Source organism: Anopheles marshallii, chromosome 3 (genome assembly GCF_943734725.1).
Source record: "Anopheles marshallii chromosome 3, idAnoMarsDA_429_01, whole genome shotgun sequence".
Lineage (NCBI taxonomy): Eukaryota > Metazoa > Arthropoda > Insecta > Diptera > Culicidae > Anopheles > Anopheles marshallii.
Genome location: NC_071327.1, coordinates 51,483,359 through 51,506,870, shown reverse-complemented (window position 1 = coordinate 51,506,870; position 23,512 = coordinate 51,483,359). Strand labels below are relative to the sequence as shown.

General features: G+C 42.5%; 1 protein-coding gene across 1 annotated transcript in view; it reads right to left on the bottom strand.

Annotated features, from left to right (window-relative positions):
* The window catches only part of LOC128714925 (ecdysone-induced protein 78C), a 28,821-nt gene extending 5,626 nt beyond the window's left edge, over positions 1-23,195 (bottom strand). The window contains exons 1-3 of the mRNA XM_053809807.1: positions 23,152-23,195; positions 22,453-22,670; positions 7,578-7,844 (exon numbers count right to left, since the gene is read on the bottom strand). Coding sequence (XP_053665782.1) covers positions 7,578-7,844; positions 22,453-22,670; positions 23,152-23,195 — 529 coding nt within the window. The remainder of the gene's footprint in view (positions 1-7,577; positions 7,845-22,452; positions 22,671-23,151) is intronic.
* Between the last annotated feature and the right edge of the window lie 317 nt (positions 23,196-23,512).

Below are 23,512 nucleotides of genomic sequence, written 5' to 3'. Positions count from 1 at the left end.
GCTCGTATCAATTTGACAAACATTAGTGAAAGGAGTGAAAGAAAGGGTGCAAAGCGTTTAAGGGTGATGCTATCGTAATTCTCTTTCTGGTCTAATAGTTAGTTACGGCTACTGCCTCGCGTAAGTGTGTGAAATATTACGGCAATCGGTTTTGTTGAGCATTTATTGTAATCACGAAATGGTCAACAAAGTGAAAGATTACAGTAGGAGCTAATTATACACGGAACTTTTACTGTTAGAACAACGATAACGCATCATACAGGGGTTTCGAGTACATATAGTAAAGTCGGTATCAGTTCTAGATTTTTTTATCTTCAGAAAATAAAATGTCTAACGATGTAGATTCAATCCACTTTCTGAATCTTGATCAAAAATGTCTCCACTGACACATCTTTCATGCTTGGATAACTTTGCACAGAATCGATTTACCCAGCAAAAGATTGAAAAGCGTCATAATAATCTACATCTTGCGTTTTATTATTTTTGTTATTACAGGGCTCTCAGGCTGTAAGCAATTATGAGGTGAATTGTGAATTCTGTTAAAGTTGAGCAAGAATGTGTCAAGCTTGATTCCAGAGTTTTGGAACATTTCCAAATAATTACAACAACAAAAAAAAAACAGCATAACAGACGATGAAAAATATTTTAAAATTAGAAAGAATTCAACATCTTTCTCGATACATTCTTGTTCAACTTGAACAGAATCATGGATGGGTCCTAAATGTTGCCATTTGAACTCGAATATTTGACATTGAACATTTGAAGGAAAATAAAATTTGTACATTCATATATAGTTTAAGTAATACATAAAGAATGCTTGTTATATATTCTCTTCTTTTTCCACAAATGTGCATCAATTTTAGCACATAGTAACAAATTAACCGATATCAGCTGCCTCATACCATTGGATGTTGTTTAACAAGTTTTTTTTCACCAATTTAATATTATTGGGTTCTTGAAACATTTCTGCCTTAGGTGCCTTGGTGGCTCGGTGCTTTGGTGCTGACTTAGAATTTTTAAAAATTGCTCATGTCAAACGAGTAAAGGACATCCAATTGATGGATTTATATTCATATATAAAACTTTTCACGCACATTCCTGAATGCAACGTTGGTAATAGTCGGGAATACAGAAATCAATTTTGACAGAACAAAATCCAGAAAGTGCGAAGTATTTCACATCAATCTCGGAGCAATATACAGTCAACACGCGGATTTTAAAAATTTGACACTTCAAGCAGTTTTTTATGCAGAATTTATTTTTTAATTTGCTAATTTCAAATAATCTCAAAATTACGATACATGATAATACGGCAAATGCAAATGCAAAAATTATGGAATAAATAAATTAATAAAAATACGTGAGTTATAGCAATTTTTGTAAAAAAAAAAAACGTATACATATCAATTTTGAATGTAACTTGGAAATATGTACTCGATCCCTAAATACGACATATAAACGAAGTTTTAGAGGAGACTCGAGATACGCGGATTTCTCTAGAACGCATTAAACGTGTATCTCGGGTATCGACTGTAATTAAATTTAAAAATAATCTAGAAATGACTATGGTTTTGCAAGTTGTACTGAAAACCCTGTATTTTAATGTACTACTCATTCCTTGTGCTATCAATCAGGTTGATTTGTAAATTATTATGTACTTAAACCGGATTTTTTTGTTATTTTCATAGTTAACCATATGGAAAAAAAATCTCTTCACGATTTTTTGTGCAACGATTTGTCGTGTGAAAATCAACGTCACTACCACCAATCCTTGGAACTACGCATACGCCGTGCATAATACTTTACAAATAATTTGCACTATTGTGACCAGCACCACAAACACTGAATATTTTTAAAACACAAATTCACGAATATAATATTTCGCATCATAAACATCACCAACAAACAAAAGAAAAACATCAACGATATAAAACAAAAACAAACATATTTACTCGCTAGACTTTGTTGCACATTGCACTGCATGCTGTTTGCATAATAAAGCTGTTTTGATTTGACAGATTTGAACAACTTATTTCGCTCACACGTCCAAGAACACTTTCACTTGGCGCTTTAAATTCAATTCGATGCTTTTAGCCTGTTGGGTGGCACCTTCACTTTTCGAACACTGATCACTGTACTTAAACTGTACAAAACACAACACAAAACGATGGTGTGTTATAACGATGCCGAAACACTTTTCGACGACAATTATTGCTTAATTTTGATCACAGTTTCGTGTACCGATCGAACCTACCGTACGTGCGACACTGGCCCGAATGTACTAAACTGCACATGCATCGGTTGCATCTGCAGCTCCAAACGCCCGAATTCGGTTTTGCGGCGTGTTTTTTTTTCTCTCTATAGGAAGGGAGCACTGTGCAACCGCTTGTAACACCCGATAAGAGAAAACTGCCGACTGCCCGGGTGGAAAATAAAAGCGAAAGGTAAGGTAAATGCAATCCGGAAAAGCGTGCAACTGCAACCGGCGTTTGTGTCTTGTGTGTGTGTGCTTGTTTTTTCTTTGTTTTGTTGCCGTTTCTCCTTCCAGTCGCAATGTACCACCGCGCACTATCACTTTCCTTCCGCCTTTTGGGACGAACCGCTTGAAAGTGGGGTGAGGGGATAAAGGGTGTGTATGCACTTTTGCTGCAAAACCCAGAGACGCGTAGATACGATGGAAGGGATTCGCTTCCGGTCACGGTTTAGGTGTTTGTCGGGTCGCAAACGGAACTGTATCGCCCTTTGAGCATCGGCGTACTTGCCCTATGTTGGTTCCAGGTGTTGCGGTTGGAAAACTTCGTTGGCTTCCGAGTGGGACAAGTGTACGCTTCCGAAAATGCCAAATTAAACCTGGTGCTTCAAGCGACAAAATGGGAACTGTTGCGAGTACATCGACATTGAGCGGCAATGCAATGTCGTGCACTCGCTGGGGATTGCGAAGGTTTGGAGCGCTCGAACCGCAGGGGAAGATAGGGGTAACAAAAACTTTCTCTCCCTCCGATTACGGAACCACATAAGCCCAAATACTCGAATGCTCTCTCACACTTACCGGTGGAAAAGGGATGGCGGAACAGGGGAGCGGGGGGAGGGAGACGCGGGGAGGATGGGAGAAGGAACAGACAGACAGAAAATGCACTTCAGATGCAGAACCCCCTCCCAACGGCACGCAGCAGCAGCAGCAGCAGCTTTTGCGCCATGCACGCTCGGGCATTTGGGTGTGAGGGAGGAAGGAAGGAAAGAGGGAGGGGGAGGATGGGGGTTGTTTGTTGCACCCGTGGTTGCAGAAGAAAATCCCACCGTACCGAATTGACGGAACAAATTTTCGAACCATGTAAACGGAAAGGAACACAAGGAAAAGTGCAGTTTAAGTGCGCCCAGTGCCGCAATGAAATGCCCTCCCCTTCGCCTGTCGAAGGGCAGTTTGGGGTAACCGACGGACCAGAAATGCTAAATCTCTTTTAGCACACCTTATTTTCTGTGTTTGTGTGTGTGTATGTGGAGGAGGGGGGATGGGGTGGAGGCACAAAACCCCATCCCACCAGAAGAGACGTTAAACCGTTAAACAAAGAAGGAGCAAAATCGGGGAGCCACAAAAGAGAATGTGGCTAAGAAAGGCAAAAGAAAAGTCACATTCGTGAGCCCTTTGGTGAACGAGGAAATGCAATCTTATTGTGTGTGTGTTTCCTGGTTCTGTCTCTTTCTCTCTCTCTTTCTCTCTCGCTCTCTCTCTCTCTCTCGCATACACTTTTGCAAACCTATCCGCAACTGCAATGAAAATACGTGAAGTGAAATGGAACACTCGAAGCGTCGGCCCTTCTTCACCCACGGTAAAAAAGCAAACCCCAAAAACTGCATCATTGTGCAAGTGTTGCATTTCTTCCCACCCTCCATTCTTTGGCGGTTGGCGGAAGTGTAAAAGCTACACAGTTTAGAGGGTTGTAATGGGTTGTTTTTGACGTTTGTTTTGGTGTTGATTTCTTTATGCGTTCCTATTCACTCCATTCTCTTGACCTTCGGTAAGCAGGGAAGCTTTCAATTACTATAAACCATGGAGTGGACGAAAGGCATAGAGCGAATGTTTAATATGCATGTCGTTAACTAATCTGAAGCAAACAGGGTTAATAGAATGAATTTTTACCTACAATGGTCGATTTTAAATCATACTAACAGATTTTGGTGAGGTTTTGTACCGATTCTGTCGTGTGGAGACCGCACTGTAACTGTCATTAAAGCAGGGCGGTCGTCGGTGAAAAACGTTTTGTTAATCGGCAATGTAAGAAAGGAGATGTAGCCTTAGGTATCTGTTTTTTAAACTATTATTTGAGTTCGCCTCACTTCAAGTGGAGTTAGTTAGACAGTTAGCTAAATCCATTGCATCCAATCGTTTAAAATGTCATGCGCCTAAATTCTCTGATTTAAAAAGCTTCATTTATTAAACTAAAGTGCTTAGCTTGTTTTTCCGATGTGATCCGATTATAATTTAAGAGTGTCCTTAGCGTATCTTCAGTGCCCAGCAATTTAATATGTCAAAAATTAGCAGTATAAAGAATTCGATATTGTTTTAATTTATGATGAATTGATAATAGACAACCGAAAGCATATGTTTTTTTGTATAAAAGGTTCAAATTACATAACGAAAAGAGAACATCAGAATGAAAACAATAATTGGTATTTTTCAGATACATCGACTTTTGAAGATATGGATGAATTGAAAGTAATGTCCCAGCACTATATTTTGGGAGATCCTAGAAGTATTAGAAAGTTTTGTGAAATTTAGATTATCATTACGAACTCCTGGGATATAATGAGTTAATAACATAAACAAATGCATAAATGTTTTTTCAATCTCATTGTTTAGTAGCATTTTTTTGCATTATTGGCAAGGACTTTATGGGCAATCTACAATCACATTGCTCGAAAAAATCGAATATTTATTATTTATCACATTTCTGAACATCAATATATGGTATAAAATACTTTATTCTTTAAAGCTTAAAAGTCACAAATCATTTTTGTAACTTTAAAAGTTTGCCATTTCGACTTAAGTTGATATTAGGTGATAATATCCTTAGAACGTTGATTGTAAACAAATGTGAATACTGGGATTATAGTAGAATTTAAGAAGAAATATGTCATGTTATGAAATTATAACTAATTATGTTGTTGGAAATAAACAGACAAATGAACAACATAATTAATTTCTGTCTAAAATTTGGATCAGCTTTTAAAAAAACACATCGTGGAAGGCACAATTGTGTTGTGCAATTTTTTTTCCACATATTTTAATATTTAAAAATTAAGTCAATTGTCTATTTTTACTAAATGTCAAAAATGGCACTGGTTCTTCGAATAAGCATTATATTTTGTATAAGGCATTGCGAGACTCGCTCAATGTTCTTCGCTAGTGGATGTTTTCTGAATGCTCCCAAAAAAGTTCAATTGTTGCTTAAACAAATTCAGTAACAGATTGCTTCAACCTTTCCAGCAAATATGGACTGCATCCAATTACGAAAACAATCCAATAATGGGTATTCATATTCCGCAAACCCTCTAAAAAGCTTCTTCCTGTGGTTAAACCATCCACGATTCTATTTTAATCCTTCCGTAACGGTACAGCGGTGCATTAATACCGTTAGAAGGAAATACCCAGCAGCCGGCACAATCCTGAACATCCTCCGTACTATCCCGAGCTCTTTCCACCCAATTACCATGTTTCAAATTAAGCCCGCTGTCCACTTTTCCCTACCGTACCGCTGGTGAACCAGCTGGACGAATGGAACCGATTTCCGAAAGCGAAGCAACAACACTGCCGGTCCAACAATCATTCCCATGCAAACTGGTTCACATCGTGCCTGCGTGCAAATCAATAATAGCTACGTTTTGTTTTCGGTCCAGAAGCATTTTGCCGGGTGGACAGGGATCTTTTCGTCTCGGTTTTTGGAGCGAAAGAAAGATAAAAAGCAAAACCCTCTGGTAGCACTCATCCCGTTCCCGACTAAGTGGCTACCCTTTCTGGTGCTGGTAGCACTGACTGGCCCGAAAAGCTGGTGAAAATTATGCTGAGAAAAAAACAGCAACGAAAACACGAGGGATAGGCGGAAAAGGAGCAAACACAACACACGGAACAAAAACCGGTGTGCAATTGCAGCCCTAACCTTTGGCAGTGGGGCGGTCTTGCAACAGCATCGGTCCAGCAGCATTGGATTATCTCGGGCAGCTCATCGTACCAAGAGTGCATTCGCCTTTGTCGGTAACAGAGCATGGCAGCACCAAGCTTCCGAAACGACCAACAACACAGTCCCCGTGCGATTGGCGGCAGTAGGGCCACCTTCAACATTTGGCCTGCTACTCAGCTTCAACTCAGCTTCAACTGCCGTGTGACACGGACAGGCAAACCACTCGAAAACAAACAAACTTTCTCATCCTTTTTTCCATTACCTAAAAGCGAAAGGAGAAATTATTCGCCGGAATACAACAAAACTTATACAGTACAATTCCACTTACATGCCGTTTTTCGAAACGTTTGGAGGAAAACTCTTAGCCAAATGTCGATGTCCGGATGCGACGTGAGTTAGGAAAAATTGAAAGTTCGAACGCAAACAACGCATTGGGTTGGCTCATGGTAGTAGAAAAAGGTGGAATTTCAAGTTTTTCGGGTTTCAAGCTTTCCCGCTTTTCCTCCCACTCATGGGGACAAGAAGGTTGCGGATCTAGCCGGTTGCGTCATGTGCGCTCAACTCTCACTCTCGTGCTAAACACGTTTGCTGGTGTGTGAGGGAGTCGTTCGAATGGAAAGATTTATTTTTAAGGAATGTGTGCTTGATATCTGACCAACGTAATTATTTACAACAAACAAATGCACCGTTTTGATCAGTACTGCAGTATTAAGGCTTAGAATTTCATTGTTCAAAGTATCTTAATGCTGGGGCGGTCCGGTGGCATGATGGTAGCGGCGCCGGTCTTCACACGAACGGACCGGACCAAAATCCCATCCGGACCAATCCCCCGTAGCAAGGACTGACTATCCGGCTACGTGGTAAAATAAGTCGATACGGCCAGGCCGTTCTAACCAAAAAAAAGTTTCTTAATGCTCTTAAGACAAAGCAGATTTTGTTGGAGACAACTGATCGTTTATCGTTAGTAACTAATATCCCTACCGATACCTAGCAACATATCTTGGACACTCAAAGTACATCAGTTCTAAATTATCATCAAAGTACATCAGTTCAATTATCTCAATATAACAAGTTCCCATACATTTAATTACGAGTTCTCGTAATACAACAAGTTCTCATAAATATTCTGATGCATTACGTGTCATTGAATACAACAACTGAACTGAAAAAATCAGTACCAAAATTAATCATCGTCAACGGAAGAGTTTTGCTTCTGAGAAGCAGAGTATTCAACTGATGGCATGAAATATTTGTCATATCATTGCTTAAGGACCTCCTTGCGGTCTAATAGTTAATTAGCTTTCAAGAACTAACAGAATACACTCGTTACGTTTGTAATATTCATATTAATAACTTAGCACCATCGGAAATTCCACGAATAAAATCCCAGCGGATACTTACAATCACGGCTCATGCCCACCGAGAGACACTTCTTGAAGCGACAGTACTGACACCGGTTGCGGTTGAGCCGTATCACTAGACACTTGCCATCCCGCAGACATCGGTACTCGATCTGCTTCTGTATGCTGCGCCGGAAGAAACCCTTGCAGCCCTCGCACGAGGTAACGCCATAATGATAGCCGGATGCTTTATCACCGCACACCCGGCAGGCGACGAACGTTTTCGCGGTCGTCGTCGAGCTGGCGTCCGAACCGGCACAGGGTGGATCTGAGAAAAAAAAAACGAAAAATAAATAAAATAAAATGTCAATTAAAATACGAGAATTTAGAAACACGGAACTCTCAAGTTTAAGAAGGCGGAATTGTTCAGTTCAAATCAACCCCTTGGATCAATTGAACGCGTTCATCTATTCCTTCGAAGACCATTTAATTCTTGCTCCCGTTCTGTGGAGCGCCTACTTAGAGGACATGTTTGATTAGAATGCATCTTCAGAAATACATATTCATCCACTTGCCGGTCGGCTGCATGAAAGTTTCATGCACGTCCATTCTGCAGCTGGAAAGATTATTTGCCCCTTGACCGACGAACACAGAAAGGACTTTGAATATTGTTTTCCCCGTCCGTTGTGCGTAATACGATCTCGAATGTACACAAACACATGCTGTGGGGAAAACTGCTAGCGAAAAGCATCGCCCCAGAGGGATAGGTTAGGGATAATGTTGCATACATTTGCGCTGCGTCTTCTGTTGCACCACATAGGTCAATGTTACGCGAACGCAATTAGCATAGAACAGAAGGCTTCCTCCGGTTTTTGTTCCACTCTCTTTTGCTCACTCCGATCACGATCGCGGCATCAACTCCGAATGGTTCCACAGATGCAGATGAAACCCTTGGGACGCCCCAAGGGTAGCGAGATTTATTCCCGATTGGTCGCATGTATAATCGCACTCGAATGTTTGCCTGATTGTATTTTAAACATGTTTGTCGTATGGTGGATTGGAAAAGAGAGAGAGGAATAGAATTTATATTCTAAAACTATAAAGGATATTCCGATCGTACTATGTTTGGTTCAATTGACATAAAGAACACTTCGTTGTAAGGTTGATTAGTAAAATCGTTTCATCTCAATAAATTCTTATGTTCTATCGCGAAAGCATTAAATATTGCTTCTTTTCCTATATTTATAGAAGCAAGAGGTATCGAACAGATTATCTAATTATCAAACTTTAGTTCCCCATCGCAACGGCAGAGATATTGAGCAACTCCTTCAGTTGTCTAAATGTTAGCTAAAGTTGTTGGATTGTTGAAACAGACAATGCCTAAAAAGGGGGAAACAGAACATCCTTCTGGATATCATATGTTGCAATAAATATCCTTCGCGTCTCTCACGAAGAATCCTTGCGAACATAAGCACATCCCTTGGCTATGGGGCCATTCCTAATGTATGTCCTATTTATGTGCCCATTTCTTTACCCGTCAATTCTCCCCTTTCCACCCCCGAAACCGATTGCATTACAATTGCAAATATTTCAATTTAAAAACCATTGATCAACGCGATACAGTGTGTGACGGTGATGGGGCGGCCGTGGTATGTTGGGCGTACACGTTCACGTCCGACACCGAGGCTGGTCGGGTTTCGCGACTACTTCCTTGCATCGTTGCGCGTTTGGCGAATTCGAGCACCATAAACGGGCCCCAAAACGGCGCACGATAACCGGCTACCCGCACCGAATGGGAACGAAACCACCGGGCGGTGGTGGCGGTCGTGGCCGCACGACAGTTCGTTGAACTTGGTGTGCCGTTTTTGTTTTGCTCCCCGGTTCGTCGGCATTTTATGTGGAGCGAAGAAATGTGCGAGCAGTGGATGAAGGTTTTCGCATCGGGGAAAAAAAAACAGAAAACACACACACGCGTTAAAGTTCTCAAGTTGGTTGGGCCTTGTTTTGAGCATAGCACGGCGAAAAGAGACGCTGGTGCCGTATACAAACGCGTGATCTCGTTCGCGGACAAAGCTGCAGCATAGGTACCCCACCGCACCCGGACGGCCAGCGGCGGGTGCGATCGTTCTCCAAAGTAAAAGCTCGTGTAACTGTAACGGCCGAAACTGCAGAGCTTCGGAAGCAGCAGCAGCATAGGACATCGCAACGCGAGGTAGTTGCGTTGCCCCGAACGGCCTGATGATCTTTCGCGTTTCTTCTGCATTGATTTTCCGGCGGGAATACGCAACCGTCGTGCAGGGGTCGTTGCGGGTGAAGGAATCGGGCGGCGAGGCGACAGCATGGTGGTTGTGTAATACATGTACTACACTTTGGCAGGAACGGTTTGCAGACGGCGAGGACATATAGTAGGTTGTGCCGATTTATTTTGCCATGGCATTCGAAACGATTGTCGAATGAAAAATTAGAAATGTAATGCAATATGTAAAGAGCACACATTCATGTGATGAAAGAGCTTCTATACTATCGTATAACGATTTGTATGAACAAATATTTAATTTTGTTTGAAAACTGTTCTATCCCCATTCGTTTTAAGTTAATTAAGAATTAATTCATTATGAAACAATATTTGTTTTAAAATTAGCGTAAATCGACCAATCACACAGCTCACGTAACGTAAAGTTAATAATAGTAAATAAAATCGATTGATTCATTTAAATTAGCAATATATAGTACGTAGTAGTAATGTTGTTATATGAGGTTTTTTCAAAATCATTGCGGCGGACCAATACTCTTGTGCGTTGGCTTAAGATATAACACACCGACGATCCGTGGTTCGAATCTCATCTCGACACGACCATTGATAAACAAAGGCGTGTGTTTTGCTATGCTTTTGAATTTGTAGTAGTTGCAGGTCCCCGTAGAGCAATTCCATTACATATGAGATAATAACCATGGTTGGTTTTTGAAACTCATGTAAAAAATAATGCTTAGAAAATCAAAGCGTAAAAATATTTTAAAAACGTTTTATGATGCTACATGACGTAAACCAAACTATACAATCGTTTCTTTTTAATTTTATTTAGGAGAAAAGAAAATGTTAAAGATATAATTAAAAATGATGTTGCATGAAATTTTATAATTTTCTACAAAACATTGTTATGATGTTTGCATATTTTTATTACATAATTTTCTCCAGTTCTAAAATTGTTCCATGTAGAAATCTATTTCTATTCTATTTCTATTTCTATCCTATTTAGAATTTCTTCGTTCGAAAATCGTTTTGTTCGATCTGTTAATTAATTTAAAAATTCGTTACATAATACAAACAGACTTTAGGTTTTTACATACATGGCGAGTTATAAAGTATTATTGTCATACTGCCACACATTAACATATGTATATAAAGGAAACAAACTCTTAAGATTCTCCCCTATAATCACAAATTGTACAGAAAAAATATACCAAATTGACGCACCTGCGATGTAATTCATTTTAAATGCATCATGAATTTCGAAAACTTAAGTTAAAATTCTACTTCAAAATCTGTCATAATCTGTCACAAGAAGAATGAGGGAAGTTATTCACATTTTTTTTCCACAGTCCACTGCTGGTACTCCCTCAAAAGTTGAACAAATAAGAATTAAAATAAAACTTTAAAGAGTGCCATTAAAAGAAAACTGGAGCTAGCTACAGCAAGAGATTCAAAACGGCCAAACACCTTCCAGTTGACCGTTGCTTCATTCATTCGTTTCCCATTTTCCACCGCACGTCCATCATGGGGCAAAAGCTTTCTAGGTGACCTACGGCAACATACAGCCGGGTTTCGATCGCGATCACGAGAACGAAGGGAATTATACTTATTAATAAACTCATAAATGTATAACGGTACACTGCTCTCCTAAATGTAACAATACGCAAAAGACGCAGCAAAGGGAATGGGCAGCACAACTAGAAAAGAAAGCATCTTGTGGAGAAAAAAAAATAAATTTGCGCAGCGTTTGAACGTTCGGCCGTTTGCGGAAACACCACGGACACGGTGTGCCAGAGATATTCATCAACATCATCAGCCCGGTCGTCTTTCACGGTGTGTACACGGCGCGTATACGCTCCAAGTCACACGTCCTCCTCCACAATCGTCATCAAAACGAAACAACAACAACAACAAGGTGGAGCTTCGTCTTCTTCGGTCAGAGAAAAGTGATTGAGAATGAGGTTAGAGATGGAGACAGCACAAGAGAATAAAAATACGAAAACACACATGTACAACACACTCCATCACAAAGCGTCGTTGGTTTAGCTTCTAGGCATCGCTTAACCTCTCGTTAAACTGCTAAGCCAACCAAGTCTTACGACACACGCGGCCACGGCCCATCAAATGCTCTGGTGGTGGCATCTATTTTATATGCCCTCCGGGGCAAGATCGTACGCGCACAGCCCCTTTCTACCGATAGAAGTAGAATCTTCAGTAGTACAGCATAAAGCTTTCAGGGGTTGTTTTCGTGTGCCCATTTAGAACTCACTATTGGAACGCGGTTTTGTATCTTCGCTGTACATTGAAAAACTAGTGACAGGCAAGTCGTTGGAAACAAAATGCAAAACCAAAACTCGAAATCGGTTTTATTTTTGTGATTTCCTATTTCTTCGCCGGTTTTGCCATAACCAGAACTCCCTTTACGATGATTTTATTTGATTGCGACGTACGCACGCACCGTCCAAACATAGTGCGCGAAATGAACAGAGCCACAGCAGGAAAATCTTGGCGCTCTGGTGGCAATAGTCAAAACTAGCGACATACAAAATTCCACCTTCGCCGACTCCTCTCTCATTCGCATCTGGACCCAAAAAAAACACATTTCGGGGATGGTGGAGGCATTGTACCGATTGGCACGATCAAACCCCCGCCCCCAAGAACCCGTTCCATCGACCGATGGTCCACGGAGGGTGAACACCTCTCCGGAACCCCTTGGCCGGCTTCCCTTATTCCCACACTGCTGCTGTCCCGTTAAGCATTCGATCTAACAACGAATCGATCAGCGGGTTGTGTGCTGTGTGTGTTCGTTTCCCTATTCGCGCGATATCATCGTGATCCAATCAGCACAAGTCATAATTAATGAGCTATGCTCATGTACGAATTCTGACAGCAGCCAGCCCGAGGCACCCATTTCCTTTCGGCCATCAGATCGCAACACCACGCATCGGGTTCGTCGTCTACCTGTTGTTATTATTCGTACACGCGTTTTTGTTTTTTGTTCTTTGCCTATTTCCCTGATGAATGTGCGCTTCTTTCCTGTCACTTGTTAACGTTCGAAAACGGCCTCTTTCGCTGACGTAAAGCTTTCTCGCCAAGCGCATGCCACATTAGTGCCCATTTGAGCAACCCAGATTACCTAATGGGGCTTACGAATTCCGTGCGTTTCATTAGTCCCAATCGGGTCCGAATGGCGAACGGGTGAGCATCACGAGTACAAGCGTTTAGCACTGAAGAACAATCAAATGTACAGCAGCAATACAAATTCGCAAACCGGGCGTAGAACTGGGACGTAAATCGTCCAAGACGGCTTCTTGCTGGGGCCGGGTGGGAAATAAACGGTGGGAGGCAAAACGGTTTTTCGCGACCGCTGACCGCTAAATTTCGTATGCAGCTTCGATGCTGCACGTGAATTAGCATCGTTCCATTCAGGGCTGACATTGGTACATGGACGTGGGGTACACGTACTGCTTCCTTTATCCAATTTTACTCACCGTAAACTATGCACTCTGATTGATGTGCTCTAGTGGTTACGCCGAGTGGTGTTGGAGTAACGGATGTCAACCCACTTCCTATCGTTCACCACGCCCCCAGGGTCTACACTCCTAAGAATTTCGGCTGCAAAACTGGACGAATTTTCAGCTGATCGCACTTGATAGTCATTTTATGCAGCCGATTCTTCTCCTGGGAATGCTGTCCCCACGGTTGTTTTCCAAGGAGGTGTGTACCTTCCGTGAAATTAGCCATGTACATAAATTGACGCACGCGAATTTTAAGTGCGTACGATCGAAACCACGGTAGCGAAGTGACCAAAAATTTGTCACTACTGCGGTCGAGTTCTGGCAATTTTTTAATCCTGACAGAGCATTTATGCATGCATCAGAACGACCGTTCGTGTGGAGGAAGGTGATGGTTAACCTGAAGTTCAAGAGTTCATCGTTTGCGTCGTGTCCTTTTGCTGTCCGAGTTTGACCGATCGTTTTAGGTCCATTTAAAGTAGAACAGATTAGTCATGAGATATCTTTATCTAATCATTGAGACATTGAAAGAATGTGGTCCAAATATAAGCCGATGACTTGATAGTTAGTTGTGCAGGGTGTAAAAGGGGGATGTGCGTATTAATTAAATTAATGATTATCTCCACAAAGCGTCTATAATCAGATCTTATTTAACCCACATCTGAGTGCAACAACTCATACATCACAAAAAAATGAGTGAATTAATTCTTATTTCCACAAAGAGTCGATATCAGTGTTGGGTGAATCTGTTTTAGATTCATGAATCTGAATATCTATTTCAAAACTTCATGAATTCTTAAAGATTCATGAATCATCATGACTTTTAACGTTTTCCCACGATCCTGAATTCTTAAGAAAGGGTCCAACTTCTATATAACTTAAAAGCTTAAGCGGCTTAATCCATCACTGCTCCAAGAAGTCATGAAACTTTTGGGAGTCGATTCCTGGTTTAAATGAATCCACACTTCCGATTCATACGAATGACTCTTCTCGGGAGATTCATAAAGCACAACACTAGTTGATATCTCATTAAACCGAAATATGAGTGTAACAACTCACACATGAGTGTTATGCTCACATTGGGGAGATAAAAATTTCCAAAAGGAGTTAAATCGCAATGTAACTGATCCGTGATTTAAATCTCTGCGAGTAAATTGCTTAATGGAGTAGGTTAAAGAGTCAAATATTTATTGTATTTCACGCACTTCAATGCAATAGTTTTTTGTGAGTTTTTATTCTCATTGCTGGTTCAGAACACGACGATGGCGTGCTACATCGAATGCCCCGATTAACATTATTATATCGCTCCAATTCAAATAAAATCCATGTAAAAAAAAATAAATACAAATCCTTATTTTCCGAGAGAATAGAAGAGAGCCATAATACGTTATGAATCATTTTCTTAGATGAAATATACAGTTTACTACTTCTACATCGAAATCATAAAGAAATAGGGGAAAAAACTCTCGTATAAAGGGGACTAAACTCAGCCTTCTTTTCATTAGGATTTGTTGTTTCAATGTCACGATCTAGCTCAATTACTTGCGCTTACCTGTTCGTACTCCTACACATGATCTCTGAATAGCACCATCATAGCTCGACGAGGAAACTTTCGTCCTTTCCGCAACGGTGTGTGCCGTCGAGCTGATCAGCACACAGTTACCCGACCCGATCGCAGACACTAGGGCACTCCCGGTGGAATTGCTTCCGTTCGTGTGCTGTCTCGAGCTTGGTAACATCCCCAGTCCGGCACGGGTAGAATTGCACACCGGACTCGGTGGCGTATCCCGGGCGGCCGACTCGCTCGACTCATGATCACTGAAGCCGCTCTGCGTGTTCGAGTCTTCGGGTGTGTCGAAAAAGTGCAAATTAAACTCTGACCCGGCATCAAAGTTAACATCCGCCAGGTCTTCGTCGATCTTGGCCAGACTCGGGCTAAGCCCGGTACCGGATGGATCGAGCGAATAGATATCCATGCTTTCTTCCGCCGGTTAAAAGGGCATAAAGGCACAACAGACCACTCACAAACGCACGGACAATATCACTAGCGCACCAGCCCGTCCGGTGACAGACGGTGCACAATTAACTAACCTTGTAACTAGTAAACTTGGGGCACTGGGAAACATGGCACTTGGGTTTCGCAAGGAAAGGGATACAATTTTCGTGCGCTCGCGCGTTGAAAACTCACATCGCTACGCTAAACCGTGTCACGTCGATCCACCTAATGGGTGAACAAACCGATTCACCACCACACAAACCATGCGCACGCGACATCAAAACGGCACCAAACAAACCCCTTCCCAAAGGGGGGAAGACGAAAGCGATCCAAAAGCAACCGAACGAAAAAAGCTCGCCCAGAACTCGTTACGCTGCGGCACGATCGTCAGCGCTGCGCGTATCCATTCTGGCGAGAATCTTAACGCATACTGGCCGCGATGGTAGAAAGGTAAACAGTCAACATGTTCCCGGTTGGTTGAACCCCATTTGCAGACCACAAGACTACCGCTCCAACCCGGCGAGAGAGTGGTACGTTCGCAATGCTCACGCGGCCACGGCAACGGCATACGTACAGGGGATACGGGAACCTGCGGGAACTCTTTCAGAATGGAAGAGATGCGCCACGACCGTCTGTGTATCGGCTATCGGTGTTTAAATATGATCTTTAGAGAGAAAGAAAGCATGTGAATGCTGGATGGTCCAGAAGGGTGAAATGTGTTTTTCTCTCGGATGAGTGCGTTGTCCCATAGATGGAGAGATTCACAAAAGGGTCGCTACTGCAACGTGCATATGCAAAATTCGTACTATTGTTAGCAGTAATCGAGCAGAACGATGGAGGTTCTGAATAAATCTCTGAATATTTTCCGATCAATTTAGGCACTGTTCCAGGAAAGATGAAGTGTTGAGAAGAATAGTTTTATTGTAAAGCATCTATTGGCTATTGACAATATAGAGAAGAATTTGATTAAATTGAACAAAAAAAACATACTAAATGATTATATTATTAAACTTAACGAATACTGTTTCAATTCGATTTGATTTAATGGAACGAAAATTGGCCAAACATGTCAAATTTGTCATATTCAACAAAATAGCATTATCGATATTACGACATTTCAGTGTCAAAAAATTAAAAAAAAAGCCAAGTTCTTTAACGAATAAATTATATGTGTAAAAACATATTAATATTAATATAACAATAAACACATCTCGATTTGACGTACAACTAAAAATCAATATTTAACACATAACATCATGTCGCACAATAACTAACAAATGCTATGCGTAAAAAGGTTCAAAGTCAGGAAGAAGGAGTTATTTCGTAGATTGGATTATTCCGATAGTTTAGCTTTGGCTTGAATCAACAAACATATTGTTTGAGTGTCACAAAACCGCTTCTCCACAGCACCGGTACTAAATAAATCAGTTACGCCACTGTCGATCACCTGCCCAACCTACTGACGATCATTCCTTCCCGAATCTGCACAAGCAACTGCATCTGACCTCTCGTGCTCGCGAGTGAATCTTCTTCAACGTTCAAGTTCAATGCTGCACCGAGCGCAGCTTAAAGTTAACACCCGACTATCAAGGCCTCCCCACGATGGGCGGGCACACATAAATCGCCAAAGAACGATGCAGCCATGACAGTGGTGGGCAATCCGCGCAATGCACAACGCACTCACGTTCGGTGCACGCGAATGACCGAGGCTTAATGCAACCGGTGCCCGGCAAACCGCCCCACCCGCGACACAGAACCGCGGTCATCGAACGCCGCACACAAGCGGTTCGTGCAGGATAAGCAGGAAGGAATCGCTTCCCAGAATTGAATGCATCGAGGGAGTTCCTTCTGCATTGGGTGAGAGATCGTTGCAGCGTTAAGCAACGCGAATGTGTATCGCTTCAGGTGAGCATAAAACGAATCGCCGAGCCTCAGCCGCAGCCGATTTTCATCCGTTTTTGCGTGAACACAGTGCGATCGAATCTTCGCACACTCGCACACCGTGCTGATAAAGCGGGGCGCGTGTGCGCGTGCTGGAAGCTGCGCTAGCGATGATGATGGCGGGCTGCAGGACGGTGCAAGACGCGATGGAAGCGGTGACAAAACCGACAAACGCACGGTTACGGCATTGGGCGATGATGGGTCCGAAACTAGGAATGGGACGACACGAGGAAACAAACAGCATAAACGGGCGATGCTTATAAATGGGTACACAAACAAACGTAAAAAAATACATAACGTATTCCATTCCGCGCCGGTGAGGCAGTGAGGCTGAAGCAAGAACACACTGAATGTTTTGCTTTTTCTTCAAGATTGAAAGGAGCGAAAGAGCCAACAGTGGGAGGGAAAGAGATAAAAACGCACCGGGAAGATCGGTCAATGACCTCCACAGGGGTTGTTTTGTGGGTTGCGATTCGATTTTTCCTTATTCTTGCACTCGCACTTCTAGACAGAAGTAAACATTGGAACTTACCACTCTTATCCGCCCATTAGCAATCCTATCTGTATATTACACATAACGTGATTATAAACTTTAGTTCTGTTCACCTATAAACTTCGTTTTAGTAACCCCAGCATTTTTGCGGCGAGCAAATTCTGCGTAAAACTGGCAACTGTCATTTGACAGGTGTGTTGACAGTTGCTTGTTGTGAAAAATCACCATCGCAAAGAAAAACGACACTCAATGCAATGATCCGTAGAAAAGGAATTGTAGAAGTTGTTTGTTAAATTTTTCGTGTTTCTGCAGGCAAAATTACAAATAGAGGATTTTAACAGATTTTTAATATACCCAATTGATAAATTGGGTTATGAGTTATGCCCAATGATGCTAAAGCTTACAAGAGGAGTTCACACAGGACGCGAAAAACTGACCGAATGCTGTTCAAAGTTGGTTGATAGTGTAATCAGAGTGGATCATGCTGGTGAGCTGGGAGCGTACCAAATCTACCGAGCACAGATAATCGTTCTTGGTAAGGATCTTTTAGTTGCTTAGTGTGTACTAATACGATGAAGATACTCATTTCGAACTTTGTACGGAAAGTAACAAATAATCATCTAAACATTGTTATTCTATCTATTAGGCCACACCAAGGTGGGTAAAACTATTGAACACATGTGGAAGTAGGAGAAAGTCCACTAGGAAACGTTCGATCAGTTGATCAACAAGTACCGCGTTCGGCCAACGGCACTATTACCATTTTGGAACGTGTCCGACTCGGTGCCGGAACGGCACTACTCCGTGAAAAAGGCCGCCCTGTCGTGTACGGTTGCAGTTGAATCGGTGATGGTCGAACATTACAACGATCAGCTCTGCAAGTTGGTCAACGATTCGAACTTCCCGGACAAGGGACTGCCAGAAACGATCCGACGTTCTCGGCATGAGGAACAGGAGCAGCACGATACTGACATTAAGCATAGTGCAGAACAAGTCCCATTCTACCGACTCTTGATGGACGTCATAAAGTTTGGAAGTCGCATAGCGATAAAGATTGCGGAGAAGAAGGAGATGTAGAAGATCTTGTCTATTTAGTGTCGCTTTACGGATTGATAGCAAGTCGAGATGTAAATGATTCTCCAAGTTAATCGATTTGTTACTGTTGTCGCGTACACTAAGCAGACAGCCTGGACGTGCCCCAGCCGGACATTTGAACGACGAACTTAGAACTAATCGCATATCTACCATGAGATACCCTATCCTTGTAATAAAATTTGCATCGGTTGCAGAAATTGCAAATCTCAAAAAGGAAAGCTTAACAAATGCAGCTAGCACCTGTTGTTGGAGGACCGACATCAGCTGAATCAAATGATCATAAAAGTGATAAATGTAAATCACCGTGTACGATTTAAAACGGCCATAAACGTACATGCACAACGCTCTACCGAAGCTAAAGCGAAAGCACCCATTTTATTGCACAAGATAATCCGACCAGCTGATATTGGGTCCTAGAAGCTTTTTTACGAACGCACTTGTGAAGATCCATCCACGGCCTGTTCGACGGTGTCATCTGGCCCCATTTTGCATATCACATTGAAGCCATTGTGGAGGCTAAAGCTCCAACAAAACAGACGTCATAACCCACCCAGAAACGACAGTTTCGCTTGTCATCATCGTTCAAGTGGAATTGGTTGAAGAGATGTAGCGAGAAAAAAGTAAATCCCTATCGTTAAAATAGAATGGAGTAGAGACACCAAAAAGGAAAAGAATCCATTACATTATTAGATAATTCATGCTTCATTTGCAGAGCCCCGTAACGATAAAGACTCGGCCATCGTTCATCGGACGTTCCGCGTGGTAGACTCTCGGTTCAACAAATGTGAACGCCTCGTAATCCATTTAATACGCTCTTTAACCTGAATACCTGCTGCACACGCTGGTATTCTGTATCAAGATTTGAGAAAAGACGTCTTAGAAGACTGATGGATTAATCGTGCCTCGACCTAAACAGTGGATGGGTTTCGAACCAATAAATCACAAAACCTCCACACTCTGGCCGGATAATCAACCCCAATTACTGTGGTGCACCGTGTGATGGTCACGTACACCAACCTACCTCTTTCGGAGTGAGATGATAAGAATGCGCATATCAAATTCGTGCAAAACTCGTGGGAAAATCGACCTAGGGCCGTTGACCCGCGGGCAGAACGCGCTCCAAACCCATCAGAATACGCTCATGCGTAAGTACATGCGAACGCGTAAGGTTAGCTGGCGAGGGCTGAGAGAAGCATGAACGGCGGTAGAATCGATTCGCGCGGTCTGTTGAAGGTGGCAGTAACGATCACCGTGTGCCATCGTGCCGTTTGCGATCGTGTGCCCGTGCGTAATGAGGCTTAACGCGCGCGAGGAAAGGTGAATGAACTTGGCGGGCCCATCGCGCCGGCATCGTCTTCGTCGCCGTCGTTGCTGTCGCCCGTCATCGCCCTTTTGCCTTTTGGTGCTTTCTTTCTGCTTCTCTCTTCCGTATTCTGCCTTTTTTTTCATTATTTTTGGACCGATTCCCCCGGCTGCTGGGTCTTTCGCATTCGGAGTCACCTTTTTTTTCTTCTGTTCTCCTTTTATTGGGCTCTTCACCGTTTAATCGTTTCTTTGCACCTTTCTCCACACGCCAGAGCAAAGATTTTAAAGTTCTGCTTGGGGTGGTTGTTGGTGTCTCGTATCTTTTGGTATTTCGTTGTTTCGCTTAGCTTTACTATTCCTGCGTTCCCTATCCTTCCGTGCGCCCTCTGCCCGATGGACAATTAAAATTTAAAGAACGAAAAGAGCGCAACGCGCTGTTTGACATCTTGATAAGGGAAGAATGGGCCGTTACGAATCGATCTTTGGCGATCGACAATGGTTTAAGGGATGTGAAATGTAGCAACCCGACTGGTGGAAGATGGACACAGCATGAAATGGAAGAAAGTAGAGATATAGTTGGCTGAAAAACTGCTTTACAATAACAGTGCCGGTCCATCGGCCGTCGTACGCATCGCGTCGAAATGTTTGCGAAGTTATGCTTTAGATCACATTTCAACGCACGACGGCAAAAGTGTCAGCGAAGAGGTGAACCACAAAAGAGAATGATGAAAAATCGGCACTGGCCAATGCTTGGCAAAACGCTGCGTTTTACCATAGCGGTGTGTCGCAATTATACGATGGGGCTCATTTCGTTTGCTACATTTAGCTAATTGACTGCTACATAATGGGACTTATTTTGTGATTACTTCCAGGAAGTAGTTGAAGTTATTGCTCTACGTTTCAACGTAAAGCTATGATTTTTTTTAAATTGAAATTAGCAGTCGATGAAACAACTGTTTTGTTGAAAATGGTAGCAAACGTTTTGTATCGTAGGTGTAAACAATTTAAAAAGAACAATCAACAAGTCGATAATCAAAAAGTACCCCAATTAAGTTGAAATAACATTATTATTAGTATTTTATCTGTAATATATAAATTTTGCTAGTAATTATAAAGCGAAGGTGGCTAAACCTAAAGGTAATATGGTAACTTGAATGCATATCGAGCATTACAATCACTGCGCTTGGCGATCTGGTGTCATTTTCATGATATGAAGAACCCGTTAGAGTTTACTTGGCTACCAGTTGCGCAACATACTTAGAGTAGGTTGGTGGAACTACGATCGTAGGATCGTCCTTAGACCTACCTACTTACTTGTCAGGGACTACAACCGCTTCGCGGTCTTGGCCTGCTAAGCTGCTCACGGTGGACCGCTGTCACCTTGATCAGCTAATCCATAATTTAGGCCTTTCTGGCGGACGCACTAACGCAGTCATTCCATCTCAATTTGGGTCTACCACGCCTCCTCTGTCCATGTGCACGACCAGAAAGTACTTTACGGGTTGGGTTGTCCGGTGTCCTTCTAATGACATGACCATTCCACCGTCTGCCGAGTGTAATCCGGTGTACGATTCAAAATTTCTATACAAATTTTTATCTTGATTAGTGGTGGTAGATTGTCAAAAACTTATAGAAAACTAAGGAAAACACTAACGAACAGCGCAGAAATGCCTATGGAACAATTTTAAAATTAGTTTTAGAGTGAAAAGTTGTTTGAAGACCCGAGGAACACTGTCCAAGGAAAATATCCGGTGATCCGGTGTTCACTTTAGCGTTTGTTGCGGTATCAACTCAGTGACTACGAAAAATCGGATTCAACCCGAAAAAAAAAACTGAAGTCGACTCCGTTGATAACTCCCGAGTATTCCCGAATTAAAGCTGAAAATAACTCCTGAGTAATCCGACGTCAAATATGTAAACTGTGGAGTAATCCTGAGTTGATTCCGAAATAAACCGGAGTCGACTGCGGATTTTTTTTTATCCTTGGAGTCGGAGTGGAGTCATGAATCCACTCCGGAGTTCCCTTCACTAATTTATACGTTTGATCATTATTCCACTTGCAAGTGACCAAAAGAAGATCCTCAGTTTTGGACAAAATCCTTGTCTTAGAAATAAGTTTCTGAAATTTAAGTTGCACTGCAGGACGAACTATTTTACGTAATCAACATCTTTAAAACTCAAAAGGATATTATGTTTATAAAATAAGGTTCTAATTATACCAGCGAATACTTTGCCCAGTACTCATTACGAATTATTATCTGGTAAAATTTCACACCAGAATTACTCGTAACAGGCAAATAATTTACTGGCTCCACATTAATGTATCCGCTTTCCACTTACCTTCATTTTTAAGATCATCCAAACTCGAAATTGACGACTCGGTTGCCGTGTTGATATAGCCCGGCGACGAAGCCGTCTCATCGGCCGAACCGACGCTGCACGTTGAGGATACTTCACCGACATTGACGCAGCTACTATTTCCCCCGAGCTGAACCGCGTGTCCTACTGGGCTGGCCGTGTTATACAGAACGGTGGTAGTGGAGGACGCGATTGCCGAGCTGCAGGGTAAGAATTAACCAGACATCAAGGGGAAACAAAAGCAGAAGATTGAAATTTGCGCCAATGGATGGGCAGTTAAAATGTTGTAAAAAAAAGGTCCGATGAAAAATGTATCCTACGTTAAAAAAAAGCCCGTGGATCAAACCTCGGATGGGGTGAAAAGCATGAAATGTCACACCATCTTCTTTCGTTCGCTTGATCCTGGTTCTTTTCCTCTCACCCCGCACTGACCCCTTCCCGAATGACCGTGCTTCCTTTGTTTGGTCCGCCGGTGCTTGTGCTTTCGCTACCGAACCGTCCCAAACTCGCCACACAGAAACAAAGAAATCGTTGACCTATATTCAGCTGATCAAAACCAGTGCAAACGGGAAATGACTTTTAGCACCGGGAAAATGGGGTCAGCACCGGTGAGAATGGCTTGCAAACCGCTTGGTCGGTGATGTTGCAAATATGCAGTCCCTGCAAGCAAATGGTCCGTACCTTTCCGAGCTGTTCGAGTTGTTGGAGAACAGCGAATGTTCCATCTGCTACGCGTCCCGGGTTTCCGGGTAATATTTATATTCGCAGTCTGTAAAAGAACCCTACGCACACACTTCACATTGCGGTACTTCCGGTACAATCACTGATGAACGTCCTGGGCCTTTGGGATCGGGTAAGATATTATACACATGGTGGCAAGATTATAGCAACCGTGTCGTATTATCTAATCACATGCTGCACTTCACTGTTTTCGGTACGCGCAACAACACCACAACACACCGCAGGAAGTTGAATCGCAATCACACGACGCACTAAGGAACATGTCACCACCAGCGAGTGTGCGAGCGCCGTGTGCGTGCTC